At 29.7% G+C, this 23,389-nt stretch overlaps 1 protein-coding gene across 2 annotated transcripts in view; it reads left to right on the top strand.

The window, feature by feature from the left end:
• bbx (bobby sox) overlaps positions 1–23,389 on the top strand; it is a 71,200-nt gene that overhangs the window by 38,956 nt on the left and 8,855 nt on the right. For both annotated transcript variants that reach the window (XM_075377424.1, XM_075377425.1), the window contains exons 4-7: positions 1,077–1,255; positions 10,233–12,430; positions 18,885–19,217; positions 21,437–21,514. In XM_075377424.1, coding sequence (XP_075233539.1) covers positions 1,077–1,255; positions 10,233–12,430; positions 18,885–19,217; positions 21,437–21,514 — 2,788 coding nt within the window. The remainder of the gene's footprint in view (positions 1–1,076; positions 1,256–10,232; positions 12,431–18,884; positions 19,218–21,436; positions 21,515–23,389) is intronic.

The raw sequence follows: 23,389 nt of genomic DNA on the forward strand, positions 1-23,389 counted from the left end.
TCGGACAGCATCTTGGGAACCCATCTCGCACACAGTTTGCGGTACTGAAGTCTCACTTACAATGGTGTAGAGAGCTGACCTTGAAATTTCAGGAAATGAATCGCTCAATACAGAAATTGTGAACCGACGATTTTCTCGAATTGCCTCATTCACTCGTTCAACGAGATCATCGGTTGACACTTGCTTCCTTCCCTGACCGTCTACATCATGAACATCTGTACGTCCTGCTTTAAAGTTCCTGCACCATTGTCGCACTTTGCTGTCACTCATTGAAGTTTCACCGTACACATAACTTATTCGTCGATGAATTTCAGCTGCATTACACCCCTCAGCCTGAAGAAATTGAATTACTACACGCACTTCACACTTGGCGGGAGATGCTATTGTTGTAGACATGTTTACATGCTAGTTGCGTGTTCAGAACTAAACGAAGTGACACAGCGTGATTGAAGGCCATACTAGAGATGCTGCGCAACACACATGCACAAAGGTTCATGCGAATTTTGCACGGGTTTTTATTTTGGGACCGATCGGACCTTGAAAAAAAATAACCCTCATATATTTATTTTTTAATATATATATATATATATTTTTTTTTTTTTTTGAATGAAATAATAACTTTCAAGATGAAATTTAAAAACTTGCTCAGTTATGCCAAGAAACATGGGTAAAAATTTGGTTGCAATTTATTGAATAGTTTTTTGTTTATCCTGAACAAACAAAGACCATCTTTCTCTTTGTATAATAGTATAGATATTATCGGGTTGCCAAACTTACCTTGTTGAATTTAATCAAATTATTTCAGCTGGATAACTGGTATATGTTTGAGAAATGTATTTATAAGTGGTTCATAAAAGAAGATTATATTACTAATAAAAATTAGTTCATTTTTAATTCTTTAAATGTTCTATGTCATTTGTATATGTATAAGCAAAGTAAGTATACATGTATACATATACATAACATATATTTACGAACATATGTATTGTAAATATATACATACAAAAATATGTTTGTATATGTATACATATACAAACTTCATCTATTATCTTCATAAACATGGTAATTTTTTACAGATGAGTCTCAGTTAGGAGGTTTAAGTAGTTTGTTTGCTGCTCCACCTATCGTTGTCCAGTCAGCAGCATTAAATTCTACAAACACGTCATTACAAAATAGTTCTTTATTGTCACATTGCAGTCCTCCAAAACCTCCTAAAAAAAGGTATTTGGAGGAAAATTACCTTGATACTGGTCAAGTAAGTTAACGTATTTTGATAATTATTAATTATCAGTTAATTATAGTTAATTGAAGTTTATATTAAAAAAACTAATTTGGGTACACTAATAATCGTATTGCACTTTTTGCTTATAAAAACAAATTACTTGTTTGGTTGTGTGAACTATTTTAACACATTTAATGCATATATGGTTCTGGAACCATGTAACATCGTTTTGTAAACACTACATGTGTGGTTTGAGAATCAGATTAGTGATCCTTCGTATTTCCATCTGATTATTTTTAAAAATGTTGGAAATATGCTGAAAATAGGTAGATGTAAAAAAGTCATTACTTTGTATTGATGTTAAACACACTATATATTTTGAAGAAAAATGCAATTTGTAATGATTTTAAGATTTTTATTTGGGATTAATGTTTTTGCTGATGGTTGGGATTGGATGTGATTATGTAATCCATAAAATATACATATTTAACCGATTATTCAGAGGTTTAATATTTTTGAAAATGTTTATTTCTAAGTTCTCTTCTATTTTTCAAATGATGTTGAAAGTCACGTATTATAAATATTTACAAAAGTTACATTAGGAGAAACAGTAACATAAGAATTAGGAGATGTTAAAATGTTAAAAATCCTGAAGTAGTAATATTTAAAAACACTTTTGTAAAAGTAAACTTTGGTGATCTTCACATCTTCAGCAGTATCTTGTAATGATGTATTAGTTTATTTTCTTTCCAGAACACAACCTACATTTCTTCTGATTTTCCCATATACCATAACCTGCAGTGTTTAATGTAGAAAGTGGTTTTTGTTTATTGTGTGACTCAAATCTCTAAAGGTGCACCATACTTTTGGTGGCACAGTACATCAGTAATCTCATAGTGGAGATTGTATCAGTTTTGGCCAGGTATTTGGTGGTATTAATTAATAATAACTTTTGCATTTTTGTTATAATTTACAACAGTCTCTGGCTTTTTTTAATCTCAGATTCATATTTAGCAATTACGCTAACCACACATAAATACAATCACAAATAATACATAAAATTTACGCTTTAAGTGAAACAAGTTGCTAATTGAAAATGGTTCATATGCATAGAGAAATTGGAAAAATTTAATGATTTATACAAACATATGAGTGTAAGAAAGAATTCAGGTTTAACAGTCATATAGATACACAAAAATTATTCCTTTTTGAAAAATAATGCAGCCCTGTTCAGGAACTGTAGCTGTAACTGTAACTGAAAAAACTCCTATTGGGTTCCAAGAACCATCCACATCTTACTAGTGCTGAAAAATTCTTTATTAAATGCTATAGTAACTATTATATCAGTAATATTTGTTCACATGAATGTGTTAAATCACATGTACAGAAAAACAATTGTAATTACGTTCCTGCCTACAGATCAATATATCTGATTTTTTTTCTTCAGTCATTTGATTGGTTTACTGCAGCTCTCCAAACTTCCCTATCTAGTGTCATTTCATTTTGATATATCCTACATCCCTAACAATTTGTTTTACATATTCCAAATGTTGGTTGCCTGCACATTTTTCCCCATCTACCTGTCCCTCCAATATCAAACCAACTGTTCCAGGATGCCGTAAGATGTGGCCTATAAGTCTCTCTTTTCTTTTAATTTCATTTTTCCAAATGTTTCTTTCTTCAACAATTTGCTACAACACCTCTTCATTTGTCACTATCTACCCATCTGATTTTTAACGTTCTCCTACAGGAGAATGTTAACATATATTTTCAAAAACATTTTCCTGACATTTAAATTAATTTTTGATGTAAGCAAATTATATTTGTGACTGAAAGCTCGTTTCACCTGTGCTATTCGGCAATTTATATCACTCCTGTTTCATCCAACTTTAGTAATTGTATTTCCCAAATAACACAATTCTTCTACCTCCATAATCTTTTCTCTTCCTATTTTATATTCATTGGCCCATCAATATTATTTATTTCTACTACATTTCAGTACTTTCATTTTGTTGTTGTTTATTTTCATGCAGTAGTTCTTGCATAGGACCTTGCACTGTTAATCCAGATCTAAATTGTTCCTTAACCTCATTAACTGCTAGTTTTATGTATAGATTAAAAAGTAACAGGGATAGTAACATCCTTATATAATTCCTTTTTTATTTCTGCTTCTTTCTTATTATTACTTCTATTATTACTGTTGCAGTTTGGTTCCTGTAAATGTCAGCAATTGTTCTTCTATCTCTATACTTGAACCCTAAATTGTTTAAAATGCTGAACATTTTATTCCAGTCTATATTATCAAATGCCTTTTCTAAGTCTATAAATGCCATGAATGTTGGTTTGCTTTTCTTTAGTCTTCCTTCTACTATTAATCTGAGTACTAAAATTGCTAATGTTGTCCCAATACTTTTCGTGAACCAAATTGGTCTTCTCATAACATTTCTTTCACCACTCTCCCCTCAATTCTTCCATACAGAATTCTAGTTGAAATTTTTTATGTATGAGTAATTAAGCTAATTGTTCTTATATATTCCTCTTATTTATATTTGTTATATATATATCTGATTAAATGAAAACAAATCTAATTTATAGATTAGAAATTGTAATCTATATATGTTAATCATTTAATGCAAAAACAAAGTAGCCACAAAATTTGAATTATTCAAACACATGAATATTCTGAACATGTGTATTGTTTTATTACCGTGTGGTTTGTTCAGTTTCTTCAAATGTGCAATCTTTCTACATTTAAAAAAGCCTTAATATATTATTTAATTTAGACACTAAAGATTAATTACTAATTTTTTATATTTTTTTATTTATTTATAATTAAGGTAGGGTGTGAATATAGTTACCTATATTTCAAAAATGGAAATTTAGATTTGGTATTAGTTTACTATTGACTAAATAATGATGCAACATGTTTCGATTAGCTTTAATGGTAACAAAATTTGTTATGTTTTCCCATATAAGAAACTATGGAAATTGCATCTTATGCAATTTCCATAGTTTACTAAAGTATAAATCATAACAAAAGAAAGGAAGCGAGTGAAGTGGCTCAGAGGTTAGCGGTAGCTTTCCTATGCAGGAAGTTAATAGTTTGAGCCTTGGTTGAATCAGTTATATTATAATGCTAATGGCTGCTCAATGCTATTGTCTCTCTGTAACCATTTTGCTGTTTGATTTTAATTAAAAGATCCTGGCCTACTGATCTTGAAATGTTATAACAAGTTTTAGGTACATTAAATTAATAAGAGATATCCTGGTACCTCTCTTAATCAAAAAAGTTATACTAAATATCAGTCAGAAAATAAAAAGCTGGCAGTATGGATGCAAAACTTTCTCTGCTACATTTGACTCAACCATTGATAAAGGAAGACTATCCTAGCCTCTTGACCTCTTCTCCAATTTTCATAAAAATTTAATAACATCAAAGTTCCATATACACACTAAAAGTTTTATCACATATTTAAAAAAAATAATTATTAAAATGTGGATAAGCTAAAAAAATGACACTGACTGAAAAAAAAAGTATTTACAAGAGATGAAAATATGAGAAACCTGTATTTTATTCAAAATGAAAGACAGAATACTGTCACCAAGCATAAGCAAGTTCTCTCTGGAATGTAGGAATATATTTATTTGTTTATCCTAAGTTTTCCAAACTAATCTTCATCTACATGTACAATATTTTGTATAAAGAATCTTTTAAACTGATCTGTTTAGTAAAGAATATGGTGTTTTAAAAAAATATATTCTTCTTATTTAGTGCTGCTGAAGTCAGTGGCGGCTCGTGGCTAAAATTAATGGGGATGCTGTTCCAGAAAAATTTTATGTGCCTTTTCAAGGCCATGGTTAATGTTTTCTGAAAATAAAAGAACTGAAAAAAAAATGAACCAAATAGAATAGCTGGAAGCAGGATAATAATCAAATTCTACACTTTTTCATCAAATTCAAGAGTATGGTACACGGTTTTTAAGTACATTGTGCTTAAAAAACATATTTGGTTTAATCGAATATATAATAAAATGTCAGTACAGATAATATTTTTTAGTATTATTAGAAAATAACTTAAAAAAATGTCTGCTTAAAAACACTGTAGTCCAAAGGTGCTTAATTTAAATTTCTATGTACACAGAAACAAATACATAATTAGTTTTTACTAATTATCTTCTCTTTCGCCCTTCCAGCTTGTTTTTGGACAGATCTTGCAATCAAAGAGCCCTTGCTTTCCGCCATCTTCTGATCACTACTGAAAAAACAACTAAACTGCTTTTATATCTCTTACACGACTAAACTAGAAAAGGGAATAAACAAGGAACGTTCCATACACATGCGGAGTAAAACAAAAATACTTTTCACCAGCACGCCAGGGTTGGCACTACAGGAGCAACAGGGCTTTCTCCCCCTCGCAACCTTGCATGTGGCTTCCTGTGTGTATGTGTACAATAGCCAAACACCATGCTGCTGGAACTGTGAAGCACACAGTTTCTTACAAAGATTTTTTTATATTTTTCATAAACTGGGGGATGGCTACTGACATTAAGCTTAAGGAATATATATTGTACTAGTATAAAGAAAGAATTAAAGAAAAAAAGACTCATTATATTAAATGTTATCAATAATATCAGGTGGAAATAGGGGATGCTGCAGTTCCACAGTGCTTGTACGCAAGCCGCCACTGGTTAAAGTAACAGCATAAATATTTGACTTCAGTCGTGTAGTGTTACCATCTCTGTCTTTCATATAGAAAGTTCAGAGTTGAAATACTAATCAGGTTTTTGACATTTTTCATATACTGAATTTCATCCCAAATATAAGTAAGGCATCTGTAATTGGAAGTTACATTTTCGTGCTATTATGTATAAATAAATTTAAATTTTAGACAAAAATAATATTTTTAAAACAAATGCCAGGTCTTCTGTTAAATTATAATTATGTATCGGTAATAAAATGTTATATTGTAAAAAAGATATCAGTTAGTCTTTTTTTAATCCAAAAATAAGATTACAGAAATTTTTAGCTATTAAACTTATTTGTTTTAATGGTTACATTTTTTAAACATTTTGGCTCATAAGGATTATTAATTTAATTTTTTTATTTTTTATGAATAAGGTAAATGCAACGTCATAATTAGTGACTTAATGTACAGTTTGTTTGATGAGTGATATTTATGTTCATTTTTTTAAATGAATATTATTTTTTTCTTATTTTATAATTTGTCAAGGTAGGTAAGCTTATTTATTTTCAAGAATACTGAATAACCGGTTGATTAAATATCATTATTGTAAATGTAAATATTTATCTAAGAACATGTTCTGTTTATCTCCTAAAAGATAACATTTAAAGATTTGTTAATGTTTATGCTAATTTCTGATTTAATATTATTTACTTTTTTGTTTTTAAATATTTACTTCATGGATTGTAGTAGTATCTTTACATAATTTCTCTGAATTCTCTTTTTTTCTTTTTTGATTTGTTCCTATTTGAGTTTCTTATGAAGAGCTTTATTCTTCTTACACGTTGTGTTTTTTGAGACCTAATGATTTTATATAATGATAAAACAAAAAAATTCAAAATAAAGTTTAAACATAACAATATAACAAATTTTAAAAATATAAAATAAAAGTATTATAATTAATGCAGTAATACTGTTTTAATTTCACTTTAAATTTCAAATTTTTTGTTGGCACTAACTGAAACCAAATAACTCAATAGTTTATTAAACCATTAATTTGGTACTGAAATTAAAAAGATAAAATTTAAATAACTGAAAAAAAGCTGCAAAGGGTTGCATAATGGCTTGACAAATAAAATGTTGATCTCGATGGTAGAATGGTGGTGTCCCAGGTTCAATCCTGATCAGGCATGACATTTTTAATATACTACAAAATTCCATTTCCTCATTCCCATGGATAGGCTTCAAGCTTATGCATGGAATTAATTTATCAGGTAAAAAAAAAATAATTGTTCAGTAAAAGAATTTGAATCTGATTTGATCATAATACAGTTTTACCTTAAAAATTATACAGTATTAAAAGTACAATAGAGAAAAAAATCAAAATTCTTAGTAAAATATTTTGGGTCCCAGTTGATGACATCCTTGACCAAGTGACATTTTATCATCAAAATTTTACTTATTGCTAAAAAAATTAGAGTTCCATTTGACTTCCTTGCTTGATAGAAATTTAAACTTTAATTATCAATCTTGAAAATTAAAGTTTTAAGTATTTTAATTAAGGATCTTATTCAACCACCTTGGTTTTTGGAGCTTAAAAGTTTATTTATTGGAGTAATTATTTACTTCAATAAGTAATGATTTGGTGCAATTTTTATTCAACAAGGCTAAAAAATATGGGTATCATAAAGACTCCCAACTGTCCGGCTTAATATGGTGGAAGGGCAGGTCGGATAACAAAATAGTTAGGTAGACCAGAGGTTTATAAATACATGCATCCTACTTCACTCCACCCTTTTTATACCAATGAACTGAGAGGTGCCAATAATATGTTTTTTTAACATTTCAAGGATGTCTTGGTCGATCAGCTGAAAAAGAGTCGCACATTGATGTCTCCATCTGTGAGTTCATTGATAGCTGGATGCAAAAGTGTGTTTCAAGAAGTAGCATAGCTTTCCTTGGTAATTGTTGTCTTTCAAATGTTTTTCTACAGTCAGTACAAATCATCAGAATTCAACCTGGAACCAGATTTTAAAAATTTCTGAAAAAATCCATGCTTCTTTTAATGTATGTAATGTAAGGATAATGATTCCTGATTTTTCAGTTTTTTAAAAGCTCTTTTTTATTTTCCTATTAATGTTAACCTAAAGTTATGGTTGCTGGTTCCATTACTGCAAGCCAAGATGGTTACTTGTTCCTTGCTTTTCTTATATCCTGGTGCAGTGGATTCTTTTTTTGATGCAAGTGTTTTTGTAGGAAGCATCTTATAATTTAAACCTTTTTTCATTTATCACCTATTTCATAATCTTTAATAAAAAAAAAAAAAATAAATAATGAAGCATACTCTTTCTATTACAGAGAATTATTATTCTTCTAACTGAGCTGGATTGTACATAGGCAATCTCTGTATATATATATATATATATATATATAGAGAGAGAGAGAGAGAGAGAGAGAGAGAGCCAGATATTTGTGCTAAATTTCAACTTTTTTGGTCAATAGATTTTTAAAATATGAGGCAAAAACTGTACAGAAATAATGTTCAATATGTGCCATCTCTAAATCTGAACAACTTAGGTTTTAATACTTTCATATAATGAAATGTGCTAAAAATACCCATTGCCCTTTTTTAATTTTGTCCAAAATTTAATACAATCAGTGCCTAATTTATAGAAATCTGTTGAACCATTTTCTAAAAATATCTTGAGGCAGTCCAGGGATATTTGTCAAAATAATACACATACATAGTATGTACATATGTCTTCCTGAAATTTCTATAAATTTGTTGTGTTTTTTGGACTTCAGGTTTTGAAACGCCAACATTTGCAAAAACCCTTATGCCCAAAATTTTGGTTGATTTTAAGGTTTCCCTTTATAGCTATACTGCTGCAGCAGTAATAGAGCCAGTTCTGGGAAAGTAAAAGTTATATTTAAAAAAAAATGTTAGTTTGTATTTTTTTCTGTTTATTTTTTGTTTTTAAGTATATTTTATGAGGGATATCCAAAAAGTAACTTATATTATGCTATTGTTTGCAAGGAGTAAGGGTAGTGGGCCATCTTAGTGGTTGTTGCTGGCTTGACTCAGTATACATTAAGTTGTGCTACATGAAGGACTGTGACGCATTTTATTGATTTTTTACAAGTGTTTAAAATATGTGCCATTATAGAAAATATCACTGGTTGTGAAGTGAGATTGGTTATTAGATTTCTTTTGGCAAAAACTACAAACACATTATTGAGATATATCGGGAACTATATGATGTAAATGGGAAAGATGTAATAAGTGACGGTGCAGTAAAGAAGTGTATCATGTTTAAAAATGGCCACTCAAATGTTCATGATGAAAAACAATGTGGCTGATGTAATGTTCTATCTGATGAAGTGATAGTGAAAGTTGAAAAGATTCACAATCATTGCCACTTTATCAATACAAAGCTTTCATTTCAGTTTTCGAAGATTTCATGTAGTCTTTTGCATGAAGTTGTGATGAAAAAATTGGGTCCATAAGTTTTGCACTTGATGGGTTCCAATACTTCTTTCAGAACAACAGTTTTCTGGGATAGTAAAGGGGTAATTTTTATTGAATTCATGGAGTGTGCCTCTATAAATGCCACAAGTGTAATGCAAGACCAAAAAAAAAAGAAGCTATAGAGAGCAATCCAAAATAAGCAACAGTGGCATGTTGAGTTCTGGGATTTTCTTCATCCATAACAATGCATGTCCTCACACAGCTCATTGTAGTCAAGAAATTTTGGGAAAGTTTGGAGGGAAATATTTTTATCATCCTGCAAACAACCCAGATCTGGTATCGAGTGATTACCATTTGTTCTCATAAAAAAACTGACTTGCAACTAAGCACTTTGATGACGAGGTGTCACTGAGTGGTTGATAAACCAGGCAGCAGAATTTTTTAATGATTGGATACAAAAACTCATCCACAGATTTGACTTTTCATATCTGTGGATGATTATTTGGCAGCTATGTAGAAAAGCCATTAAAGGATCTACTTTTAAATGCATGCAATAAACATTTTTCCAACAGCTGTTGTTTTTTTATAGCAAAACATAAGTTACTTTTTTGACAGCTCTTGTATGTTGTACTTTTTTAGTTTTAGGCGACTTAACATTTTATTTGTGCTCAATTTATGTTAACATTATCATTTGTTTTGTGCATAAAGTATAAATTTTGTTATTAATTCCAATTTTTCAGTAAGTGTTGATTGTGGTACCTTATAGAGACTAAAACTGCCATTAAATTTATTTATATACTTTTTTGCATGTATTTATTTGAATATAATCCATTTATATTAGTTTTTTTTTGTTTATTTAGAAAGCTGATTGTGTGTCATTATGGAGTAATGGAGAAAACAGTAAAATCATTAATGGCAGTAATAATAGTAGCTGTAATAGTCATATCATTAATAACAGTAATAAATGTATAGTTGAAAACAATTGTTATAATGTTACACCATTTTCTAAATTACGTACACATATTTTGGAGGAACAAAATAGAAATATTCAATTAGAATTAAAGCATAATGGTGATGAAAATAATTCTTATAACGGTAATAATAAAATTATAATTGATACAACAGAGTTGAAGAATTTAGAAGAAGATATGATAAGTAGTAATACAATAAAAGAAAGTAATGAAATAAACCATGTGTATACAGATGAATTGACTGAAGAGAAAAATATTAATATTGTTCATGAAAAAATTGGTGCGGATGATACTAGAATGACTGATAATTGTATATTAAATGGATCTAATGTTACTGAAACAGGTAATAGCTATTTGGGTAATGATAATAAGTGTGTAAAAGTTTCACAGACAGAAAAATTAGAAGATTTATCCAATGATAATCAAGGTTATAATAATAATAAGAATAACAATAATTTAAAGAGACCATTTATTTCAAGACTGATTTCCGATGAATTTATGTTAACAAATACAATTAATTGTAAAGATAATTTATTGATTAATAATAATAATAATAATAATACTATTAGAAATAAAATGTATGAAGATGATAAGGAAGGACTAGTTGAAAATGACTGTAATAATTTATCAGACCAAAGAAATTTAATATTAAAAAATAATCTGTTAAAAACATCTCAACAACAAATTATCGACTGTGTTGTGGATCGTATGTGTTATAATGATTCGAGTAACTGTAATAATTCAACGCTAGTATTATCTTCAGTTATACCTGATTCATTAATTACAGCACATGATAACAATGGTAATAATAGTAATAATAATAATAATAATAATAATAATCACAATAGTTTTAGTCAGTGGAAAACCAAATTTAAAAATGTACATTTGGAACTGAATAATAATATGACTGAAGAAGAAAGTACCTCAGAAAATAATAATAATAATAATACAAATAATGAACTAACAACCTCAGGATCATTTTGTACAAATTTAAAATGTTCATCATCGACTGATGAGTTAAATTTAATTAAACAGGATAAAGAATCATTAAATGGTAATGATTTTATTAAATCAGACCTCAGTTTAAATAACGAAATTAATAAAGTCATAAATAATACTAGTCCTATTGATAATAAAAGTTCTCATTGTGTTGTAAGTAATAACCATAATACTTATTCCAATAAAAAAAGTTACAAGAAAAATGATAGTTATTACATATTAAACACATCATCACATTCATTGTCATCAAAAAATTTAAAAAATGTTGATGATGGTGATGATAAAAATCCTTTCTTAAATAAACTAATAATAAATGGCTGTGATAATAAAAATGAACATGTTTTGGAGAATAGTGTTTTTACAGAAAATATTTGTAGAAATAATTATAATGTTATGGTAGTAAACATAAAGGATTTAAAACATAAAATTAAAGAAGAAGATGATGCAAAGGATTGTACTGGTGATAAATTAATAGTAAAAGAGGAAATTAATTTAAATAATAATATATCGTTTAATAATTATAATTCAACTGAAGGAATAAAAGTTGAAGAAACAGCAATACACAATGATATTTGTCCTGATAAACAATATGAAGAAACAAATAATGTTTATACAGAAATTTTACAGTCATGTAATAAAAATAGTAAATGTGATAATGAATTAATTGATACCTGTAATGAAGTAGGTAGCGATGAAAATCTATTTAATAAAAGTACAGAAAATAATAAGATTAAAGATGTAAGTGCTGATCTAAATAAGAATTTAGTGACATTATCTAGTCAAGAAGAAATTACTAACAGCAATATTAGTGATTTTAAAAATAAAAATAATTCAAATTTAACACCATGTATTATTGACACTGAAGCAGATGAGGAAAATAAATTGAATGCTGTCAAGTTAGAACAAAATATAGTTCTAGTTAATGATTCATTTACTCGTCACATCGATTTAAATAAAAGTAAAAATGATATTTCATCACCTTCTTGTAATAATAATAAAAAATTAACAAGAGCTTGTAAAGGGGTTAGATACAGAGAATTTATGTCAACAAGTCAGTTGGGACAAAGAAGATACCGACAAAAAGAGAAGTAAGTATGTTAATGTATAATCAAGTGGTTCAATATAACTTTTATTCTTGTGTATTCTTTTTTTAATTCATCTTTTTGCTCAGACATGTTTTTTTTGAGTTGTGTAATTTAATTGTTATTTAATAATGGATGCTATCTTCTGAACAACAAAGAATTAAACATAACTTCACACTAGCACTAGCAAATCAATGCAAATTTATAAAAAATTGATGAATAACTATTTTTATTTAAATAGCATATTCTTTTCACTTTATACAAATTTTTACAGTTGTATACATTTTAATAAAGGAATAAATATAAATTTTTTGGTCTAATTTAAGCCATATATAAATAAGTGCAAAAATTGCTTTGGTGAAGATATTTTTGGATATTTTCCAAATTTGTCTGCATTATAAACAAAATATAAAATACAAAAGCTTAAAATTTTAAATTATTATGTGTCTTAGACTTTAATGAGCCAGCTGATTTATCTGCTTATCAGCAGATAAGGTGTCTTTTTCTAAGGAAATAATTATGTTTTTTTTTCATTTTTAAAATGAACTCTGCATTTTTTTTTTTGTCTTCAGTCATTTGACTGGTTTGACGCAGCTCTCCAAGATTCCCTATCTAGTGCTAGTCGTTTCATTTCAGTATACCCTCTACATCCTACATCCCTAACAATTTGTTTTACATATTCCAAACGTGGCCTGCCTACACAATTTTTCCCTTCTACCTGTCCTTCCAATACTAAAGCGATTATTCCAGGATGCCTTAGTATGTGGCCTATAAGTCTGTCTCTTCTTTTAACTATATTTTTCCAAATGCTTCTTTCTTCATCTATTTGCCGCAATACCTCTTCATTTGTCACTTTATCCACCCATCTGATTTTTAACATTCTCCTATAGCACCACATTTCAAAAGCTTCTAATCTTTTCTTCTCAGATACTCCGATTGTCCAAGTTTCACTTCCATGTAAAGCGACACTCCAAACATACACTTTCAAAAATCTTTTCCTGACATTTAAATTAATTTTTGATGTAAACAAATTATATTTCTTACTGAAGGCTCGTTTAGCTTGTGCTATTCGGCATTTTATGTCGCTCCTGCTTCGTCCATCTTTAGTAATTCTACTTCCCAAATAACAAAATTCTTCTACCTCCATAATCTTTTCTCCTCCTATTTTCACATTCAGTGGTCCATCTTTGTTATTTCTACTACATTTCATTACTTTTGTTTTGTTCTTGTTTATTTTCATGCGATAGTTCTTGCGTAGGACTTCATCTATGCCATTCATTGTTTCTTCTAAATCCTTTTTACTCTCGGCTAGAATTACTATATCATCAGCAAATCGTATCATCTTTATCTTTTCACCTTGTACTGTTACTCCGAATCTAAATTGTTCTTTAACATCATTAACTGCTAGTTCCATGTAAAGATTAAAAATTAACGGAGATAGGGAACATCCTTGTTGCACTCCCCTTCTTATTACGGCTTCTTTCTTATGTTCTTCAATTGTTACTGTTGCTGTTTGGTTCCTGTACATGTTAGCAATTGTTCTTCTATCTCTGTATTTGAACCCTAATTTTTTTAAAATGCTGAACATTTTATTCCAGTCTACGTTATCGAATGCCTTTTCTAGGTCTATAAATGCCAAGTATGTTGGTTTGTTTTTCTTTAATCTTCCTTCTACTATTAATCTGAGGCCTAAAATTGCTTCCCTTGTCCCTGTACTTTTCCAGAAGACCAATTAGGTTAGGAGAAGACCCTAACACTTCCTCCACTCTCCTCTCAATTCTTCTGTATAGAATTCTAGTTAAGATTTTTGATGCATGACTAGTTAAACTAATTGTTCTGTATTCTTCACATTTATCTGCCCCTGCTTTCTTTGGTATCATGACTATAACACTTTTTTTGAAGTCTGACGGAAATTCCCCTTTTTCATAAATATTACACACCAGTTTGTATGATCTATCAATCGCTTCCCTACCTGCACTGCGCAGTAATTCTACAGGTATTCCGTCTATTCCAGGAGCCTTTCTGCCATTTAAATCTTTTAATGCTCTCTTAAATTCAGATCTCAGTATTGTTTCTCCCATTTCATCCCCCTCAACTTCCTCTTCTTCCTCTATAACACCATTTTCTAATTCATTTCCTCCATATAACTCTTCAATATATTCCACCCATCTATCGACTTTACCTTTCGTATTATATATTGGTCTTCTTTGTTTAACACATTATTAGATTTTAATTTATGTACCCCAAAATTTTCCTTAACTTTCCTGTATGCTCCGTCTATTTTACCAATGTTCATTTCTCTTTCCACTTCTGAACACTTTTCTTTAATCCACTCTTCTTTCGCCAGTTTGCACTTCCTGTTTATAGCATTTCTTAATTGCCGATAGTTCCTTTTACTTTTTTTATCACTAGCATTCTTATATTTTCTAAGTTCATCCATCAGCTGCAATATATCGTCTGAAACCCAAGGTTTTCTACCAGTTCTCTTTATTCCGCCTAAGTTTGCTTCTGCTGATTTAAGAATTTCCTTTTTAACATTCCCCCATTCTTCTTCTACATTTTCTACCTTATCTTTTTTACTCAGACCTCTTGCGATGTCCTCCTCAAAAATCTTCTTTACCTCCTCTTCCTCAAGCTTCTCTAAATTCCACCGATTCATGACACCTTTTCTTCAGGTTTTTAAACCCCAATCTACATTTCATTTCTCTTTGCAATATCAGGTTATAACTTTAATAATAACAATTTATGTAAGAAAATTTCTTACAAAACATAATTTTTTATTTTGAAAATTTGACATGATATACTGTCTCTTATGAGTGCTACTTAAAAATTAGTAAAATTTTGGTACATGTTTGTATCTGATTAAGTTGAGAAAAGAGCAAAATTTAAATCAATACATGATTTAAGTTGTAGAGCTGCAATCAACAAATTTCTAGATTGTATTGGTTGTGAAAAAATATAATTTGTCAGAATGATATGAATGCACCAGGGAAATTAGTTATGTGTACACAAAGTGGCATTACTTGTTTATTTAGAATTATTGTTACATTGGTATTGTAACTATTGTTACAATAAATCCATGTTAGTTGGCAGAATACTTTGAAAGAGTACTGGAAGATGTTGGAAAAAATTTTTTAAATTTTTGTTTCAGTATATTATATCTCAAATTGATTTTGATCATCGATTGATGATGATTTTAATCTAGTAGTATGAGTAACAAAGGGTTCATTTGCAAGATAATAAATCTATCAGAGGCAATCCCTCTGTGCAACTGATTGCACATCTTCCCTTCCATTTCCTTATCCTTTATTTTTTTTTTCTTGATTGAGTGTCATGGGAATCTGGTCAGCCATCTCCTTGGTTCCATGTGTGTTCTCTTGCTGGCACCGTCTAGTAATCAGAAGGGAAACCCATTCATTTATTGACTGTCCTGTTATTCAGGACTAACGGGGTAGTATTGTGCATGTGGAACTTGTCAAGGGCTCTTGTTTTCTACGTGGAGGATGAAGTTTGCATAAAAAGCTGATGTGTCTTTGGGTAGAACCACGTCTCTTATCCTCATATATTCTAATCTAATGAGTAATAAATTAGAAGACTAGAATGGAAACAATGAAGTTGATGGATTTTTCAATTTTTCCTTCATTCAGGAGATTGCTATGAACTTGATGTAAATTATAAATATTTTAGGGTTTAATTTAAAATCAACTTATACATTTTTCATATATAAGGTGTACCTTTTCCGATGGTGAATTAAAGTGTGTGAATTTTCTGGTTCTGAATGAATTTAAATTAGTGTAATTTATTGTTAACAAGAGTTAACATTGTTTGTTTGAAGATCAAAACAGTTTTCAAACTCTGCTTGTTTTAAATGAAATAATATTTTTCTGTTAGTTCAGATGAGTAAAGTTTAGATTAATTTATATAAAAATTACTCTATAACCGAGCTAATGTTTAAAGAGCATGTTTTATTTCTCCAAAAGAAAAATACTATTGGCACATATGTCACATGCTTCTTTAAATCTATTTATATAGTAATGTTTATTTATAATTATTATATATCTTTTTAATCCTGCTGTTTATTGAAACAACTTACTAAAGTCTCTTCTATCAGTAATATCTTGTGCAGCAATTATACCTAATTTTCTGTTTGTTTAGGCAATAGTATTTAAATTAGTTATTTATAAACTAATTTAAAATTAGTTTAAATTGCTATGTTAGAAACTGTATTATTTCTTAGAAAAATGTTTAAATTTAATTATTATTATTATAAATGAGTTATTTGTATCAATTTAGTTATCTACACTCACATTACATATATTGAATTAGATTTGCAGAATATGTCATTTTAGTGAATCATTACTTTATCGACTTTACAGAGATAATTGTTATCAGTATTTTTATTACATTATTTATTTCTTTTTCATTAGTTTATAATTTCTTTGTTATTTAAAATAATTATAATTTTATTATTTAACAAATTTTGATAATTATTTTTTTTTTAAACCTTGATGATTTTTTATCAGATTACTTTATTCTATAATTCGCAGGCATCAAATTTTTTAGTTGAAACAATTCAAACACTATCATTCTAATTCAATGTAGAAATTAGTAATTGGAAAATAAATTATGTGTGGGTGTTGAGTAAAATAGTAACCTGAAACTTTGGTTCCACAGTATATCTAACGAAGTAACATTCTGAAAGTTGTATAATCTAAAGTAGGGTGGGTAGTAGTATTAAGACTAAAAAATTTTATTTCAAATGTTAAAACATTTGATATGTAAAATTTTTCTAATTACTTATCAATATAATTTCATCTGATCAAATGAACAGATGCTAAAAATTATTAAATGGCAGATAAAATTTGTTTCTTAATGATTTTTAACGCTGTTTTTTGATATACTTTTTAAAAAAGTTATAATAATAATAATTTTTTTTTTTCTGTTTGGTGGTTTTTAAAATTCAGCTCTTGAAATAAAAAGCTTTTTCTTTTGTGACATATATTTCTTTCTGGTTACTCCATTATCAACAGTTTTGTTCAAGAATTATTCTGTTTCCTATTTCATGCTATATTTTCTTCTACTTTGATTGAAAAAAAGAATATCATTTATGGTGTTATATACTGTAAAAAAGTCTGACATTGTTAAATGTTTCCAATGGTAAAATATATGGCACTTTCTGGGAAGATTTATTTCCAGTGGGTAATTGTTTGTTGATTACTGTATGATTAATGAATAAATGTGGATATTCTAAAAAAAACTCAGAGATTAATGCTATATCCTTATGGAAGTTTTAATTAATTGTTAAAAATGACAATCTCCAGAGTTGGCAGTATTCCTCCTATAAACATTCATAACTAATGCTTCTGATTTGAATCTAATTTTTTTTTTTCATTTTCTCATTAAAAATTCTAAATATTACATTGAGTCTCAGTTATTATAACTTTATTTATTTTAAAGATATTTTTGTAGTATACAACTATATTAAAATAATTAGACAAATTTTCTAAACATAATGCATGAATTTTAGCAGTGATTTAGTTTACAATTTGCCTCTACTGATACATTTTCTTTTTTCTGATGATACATAATGTCTAAACAATGATAACAAATTAAGTATACAGCAATATATTAAACATACCATTTTATCATGTCCTCATATTAGATACACAACTGCTTTTATGGCTCTTCTTTACTGTATATCATGTCCTAATTAAGTCCTAATTAACAGTTTTTAAAATTTAGAAAACTGCAATTACTCATATCAGGTAATTTAGTTGGAGTTTTATGTTTATATTTACATTTTACGCAAATAAAATTACTAAATTTATTGAAATGAGCATAATTAATTTTAACAAATTCAAAATTATTTAAAAACTTCTTAAAATGGTAACATATAGGTTTATGTAATAAGTTTAGGTTTATGTAATGAGTAAGGTATATAAGTTTATATGTTTATTTCCTAATAGTGTGCTGTACACTTATACTCTGTTTAATGGAAATTGAACATTATGTTTGCACAATTGTACTTCTGTAGTTTTTTAGGGAGTATTATTTTGGATATTAAAAGGTTCTTAATAAAACAAAATTTCAGCAGATGAAGAAATCGGTAATTTTTTTCTATCTTATATCAATTCTGTCAAATCAACTTTGCATGTAGTTTCTATTGGAAAAAGTAGTGAATGTTGACATTTATTAACCATAACAATTGTTGGAAAAAACTATTTAAAAAAATAGTTATTTTATCTTATAAGGAAAAAGTTTGTTTTTATGATTAGGATACTTTTATTTGTAGAAAAGGTTAATTTTAATTCCTCTTTAGTAGTGCTTACGCTATTTAAAATTTATTCTATTTTAAAGTAATAATAATATTAAAATGGATTAATATTATTCAAATATTAATCCATTTTTGCTAAAAATTCAAATTTTATACTTGTTAAAATTTTATTATTTTTATTTTTAGGTCTACTATAAGAAGCTCACAAAGAAATTTGAATATTGCTAAGCAGTGCAGTGTAGGTACATATGCAGCTACATCTTTTCCTACTAGTGATATTATAAAGAAGACATTTAACAGTGAGAAAGATAAAAATATGATGGACGTTAATTCAGATAATAAAACTAGTATGCTTACAAAAAATATTGAACTTAGTGAGAGAAGTTTTAATTTAATTCATGAAGATAAAACAATAAAAAATGAAATAAACAGTAATAATGAAAGTGTTCCTGTAAAGAAAAGAATTTCTTTAAATAAAAGAAAGCATTCTTATAAAAGTAATGGAAGTAAACAAACTAGGTAAGATTACTTTATCAAAATTTTTTTCATAATATGCATGTGTAGAAGTCAAAAAAGAAGTTGCAAACACATGAAAAGGAAATAGTATTAAAAAATTTGAGGCAATTTTTCATTTTCTTGAATGTAAAATTGAAGCACTATTTTCCAACATATTCTTTGAGTTTAATAAACATTGTCATTATGCACCACCAGTTTTTATACTTTCTTCCAGGAAATTGGTGTCCAACATTTGGTACCATTCTTGAAATCTTCATTAGAATGATATCATTGTTAATTGTGAGATAAGCCATCTTTCATGATGGTTAAACACATGGAAGTCACACTGTGGCAGATCAGGGCTGTAAGAAGGATTTTTCCACAAAGTTCATTTAGGAATTCTTCCATTAGTGCTTTCATACTTTTTCTTTTTCTATTTAGCCTCTGGAACCACTGTAAGTTATTACTTCAGAGGATGAATGAGGATTATATGTATATGAATGTAAATGAAGTGTAGTCTTGTAGTCTCAGGAGTGTTTTCATACTACCTAATTAATGAATTGTGGTACTGTATAAAGCACATGTCTTTTTCTCAGTTTTTCTGGCCGTTGATCTTTAATTGCGTACCTAAGCCTATTCAGCATTTTATAATATCTTTCCACACTGATTTATATTGCGCTTGAGCATGACTCCAGTTTGCACAGTATCGTCATTATTGAAGGAAAGTTCCAGCAACACTTTTCTGTAGGTCTTGTTCTTTCTGAAAGAAAGTTGAATTGTTCTTTCTGAAACAATGAATGATTCAACATATTTTGGATGTGAAGGATGGGGTGGTTTCATTCAAGTGATCTTTGTTTCAGAAACAAAGAATTAGCTCTCAACACTCATTTCTTGTTAAAAAAAATTTGTATGTAGGAATAACAATAATTCATGATCTCTCCCTCTGGTTGTTTTTATCTCTGTAGTCTCTTTAATCATGAAATTTTATTGTCACTGCTGTTTATTTCAAGTAATTTGTGTAGAATTTTTATTGGTTATACATTTTTTGCTCATAAAAATAGATTCACGGCATGGCCTTTCAGTTTGGTTGATACTTTTAATGAACTGGTCATCTTTCACTACTTTTTTTTTGTTTTAGCTTGTTTCCCTACTGCCCTGGGCTGGATTCACCATGAAGCATAGCACAGCCCAGGGGATTGTCCACTCTTAACAGATCGTTTCAGTGCCTGCCTCTAACCCCTAGGGTAAGGTATCCAGGCCCAACTATGTTGTTCCTGAATCCTTCCCTAGCGGCCAGAACTCAGTCTTGATGCCTTGCCTCCAATATTTCTCAAAGGAGGCCCATACCAGGTCTCTGTCTTTTTACAGCTGGCTGCCTCTAACCGGGCCCCCTGAGGGGGCCCCAGCCAGGTCTCAGTTGTAACAACTTAAGGGCGATTGAGTCCTTGTGTGTCATTGTTTCCGCCGATCCCGGCAAGCCTGGATGAACGACGACTCCATCCCTGCCTTTGTGCTGTAGTATCGTTGTTATATATTCTGACACTGCCCTGAATTTGTCAACTCGAGATAGCATAGTTGGTACAATTGTGTCTACATTGGGGGGTCCAGTTGTTCGCAGATGCCTCTTTCGACCATCCACCGTTTACATCTGAACACAACATGTTCAGGGGAGTCATAGGGAGTAATAGTTTCTGCAATAAAGGCACTTGGAAGTGACAGCCCTCCTCCTCCTGAAAAGATATGATCTGAAGACCCCATGCCCCATTAAGAATTGGGTTAGCCAGAAATTTGAGTTGGAAAAATTTGCAGTCAATCCATGGTATAACCTGTTTGATTAAGTGGTGGGTCCAATGCCCCGTTGATGAGAGATTCCCCTCCTCTGCTGCTACTCTCGTATCATGCCCGCTTGAGCTTCTTTGTTAATTTGTTTCCTCCACTAATGGTCACACTGCATCACCGCCATCTGATGGAGAGGGGGGAACTTCAGCAATAACCAATCTTTCACTACTTGTAACAGATTAACTATCCCAGCCATGGGGTCAGTCAATGACAGTGTGTTTTTGAAATGAATATTAGAGGAATATTGCCATATTTTAGATCAAAATATCTTTTATTCAAAAATTTATGCACAAATGTAAACTTTTTTAATTCTTCTATTTATTTATATATGTTTGATTTTATAAAAAAATGTTTTTTTATTTAAAGAAATTTTATACTTTTTAATTTCCTCTTTTAATTTACAGAAATATTTCGGGTGAAACTATGGTAGCTGATGTACATGATAATAATGATTTAAGTCAGAAGAAACGTTTTAAAACTGAGTAAGTTTTTAAGAAAAATTAAAAAAATGTTTTACCAACTTTAAAACATTCACTCTAATAATGATGGTATATGATTTGAACCTTATAAGCAAAAGGCTGTTGCTGAATTCTTTAGAATCATTTTAACTAAATCTGTACAATACATATTTCTTGCTTTTTTATTTATTTATTTATTTATTTTTTTACTTACTTTATATTGGTTTATTTAAAAAAAATTATATTTCATGTATTATTTTTAATTTCAATATTAAGTTAATAAATAGTAGCTATGTTTTTTCTGTTGAGTTCTAATATTATTTATAATATAATCCATTCTTTTGTTAGTTTTTACTTTTTACAATGTATAATTTATAAAAATGACTATTTGGAAATTTTGTTGTTTTACCTAGTAGTGTATTTGAGGTGGGGAGATTGAGAGGTGTTATGTGTTAAGAATGAACCTTAAAAGAAAAAAAATTCTTATTTCAGTAAAGTATTTAAAAATTCCATGTTTTAATAATAAAATTATCCATAACATTTTTTAATAACAAGATCAACTGTATGTAAAATTAAATTTTATTTTATGGCAGGTAATAATAAAAAATTACTAGATAAATGGGTTAGTTTTAAAAAATTTTACATATATGTTAATGGATGGCAACTTTTAATTTTTTCTTGTTAACCTTCAAACATAAATAAATCTGCTCGTAGTTTTTGTGTCATATTACTTTTGGAGGAAGGTAATTTTTCACTTTTTCAGTTAAATCACTTTTTAGTACAGGTGATTCAAAGAAACGGGAAATTTTGAAAGTTGTGTTGGTAGCCGTGGGCGATTGGTACCACTTGATAAGTGGCGCCAGCCTCTCTAACCTAACCTGCCATTTAGTTGTCATGGATCCTTGGAGTGGTGCGCAACGTGCATTTGCTATCCAAGCGTTTTACAAAAACAATGACAGTGTGGAGAGAGCGCGTAGAGAATTTCACTGTCATTTTAATCTGGGACGGCACGACCGTGTTCCATCAGCACATGCAATTAAAACATGGATATCTAATTTTGAGGAAACCGATTCGGCAATGAAAAAGAATCCTTCAGGTCGTGAGCGAACCATCCGTACACCACAGAATGTTCAAGCTTTACAAGATGCTGTCACACGAAGTCCACATCGGTCAATCTGTCGTCTCTCAGCATCTTTACAATTGCATAGTTCAAGTGTTCGAAGAATGTTAGTGAAGGACTTGCAATACCATCCATACAAGTTGCAGGTCGTCCAGGAACTAAAACCGAACGATGCAGTTGTGCGAGCACAATTCTGTAATGTAATGCTTCAAAAGATAAATGATAACGAAGAGTTTGTTCACGAACTGTGGATGTCAGACGAAGTGCATTTCCACCTCAGTGGATTTATTAACAAGCAAAATTTCAGATACTGGGCACAAGAAAATCCTACGCAGCTATACCAGCGTCCGTTGCAGACCCAGAAAGTGACCGTGTGGTGTGCTATGTCATCTTACGGTGTTATAGGCCCTTATCTTTTTGAGGATGACAATGGTCTTGCGATTACAATGACGTCGGCTCGTTACGTAGTCGTGCTTGAAACCTTTGTTGTGGAACAACAAAAGAGATTTCCACCAATTCTTAACACAACCTGGTTTCAACAAGACGGAGCAACGTCACATACTACACGAATATCGATGGCAGCTGTACGCCGATTGTTTGGACAACGTGTCATTTCACAAAATGGTGACATTAGATGGCCTCCCAGATCGCCTGATCTCTCAGCTTGCGATTACTTTTTGTGGGGTCACCTTAAAAGCAAAGTGTTCCACAGTAGACCTGCTACAATGGGAGAACTGAAGGCAAAGATCCAAGAAGCAATTGCGGAAATTCCAGTTGAG

The sequence above is a fragment of the Lycorma delicatula genome, chromosome 10 (assembly GCF_047948215.1).
Source record: "Lycorma delicatula isolate Av1 chromosome 10, ASM4794821v1, whole genome shotgun sequence".
NCBI classification, from domain to species: Eukaryota; Metazoa; Arthropoda; class Insecta; order Hemiptera; family Fulgoridae; genus Lycorma; species Lycorma delicatula.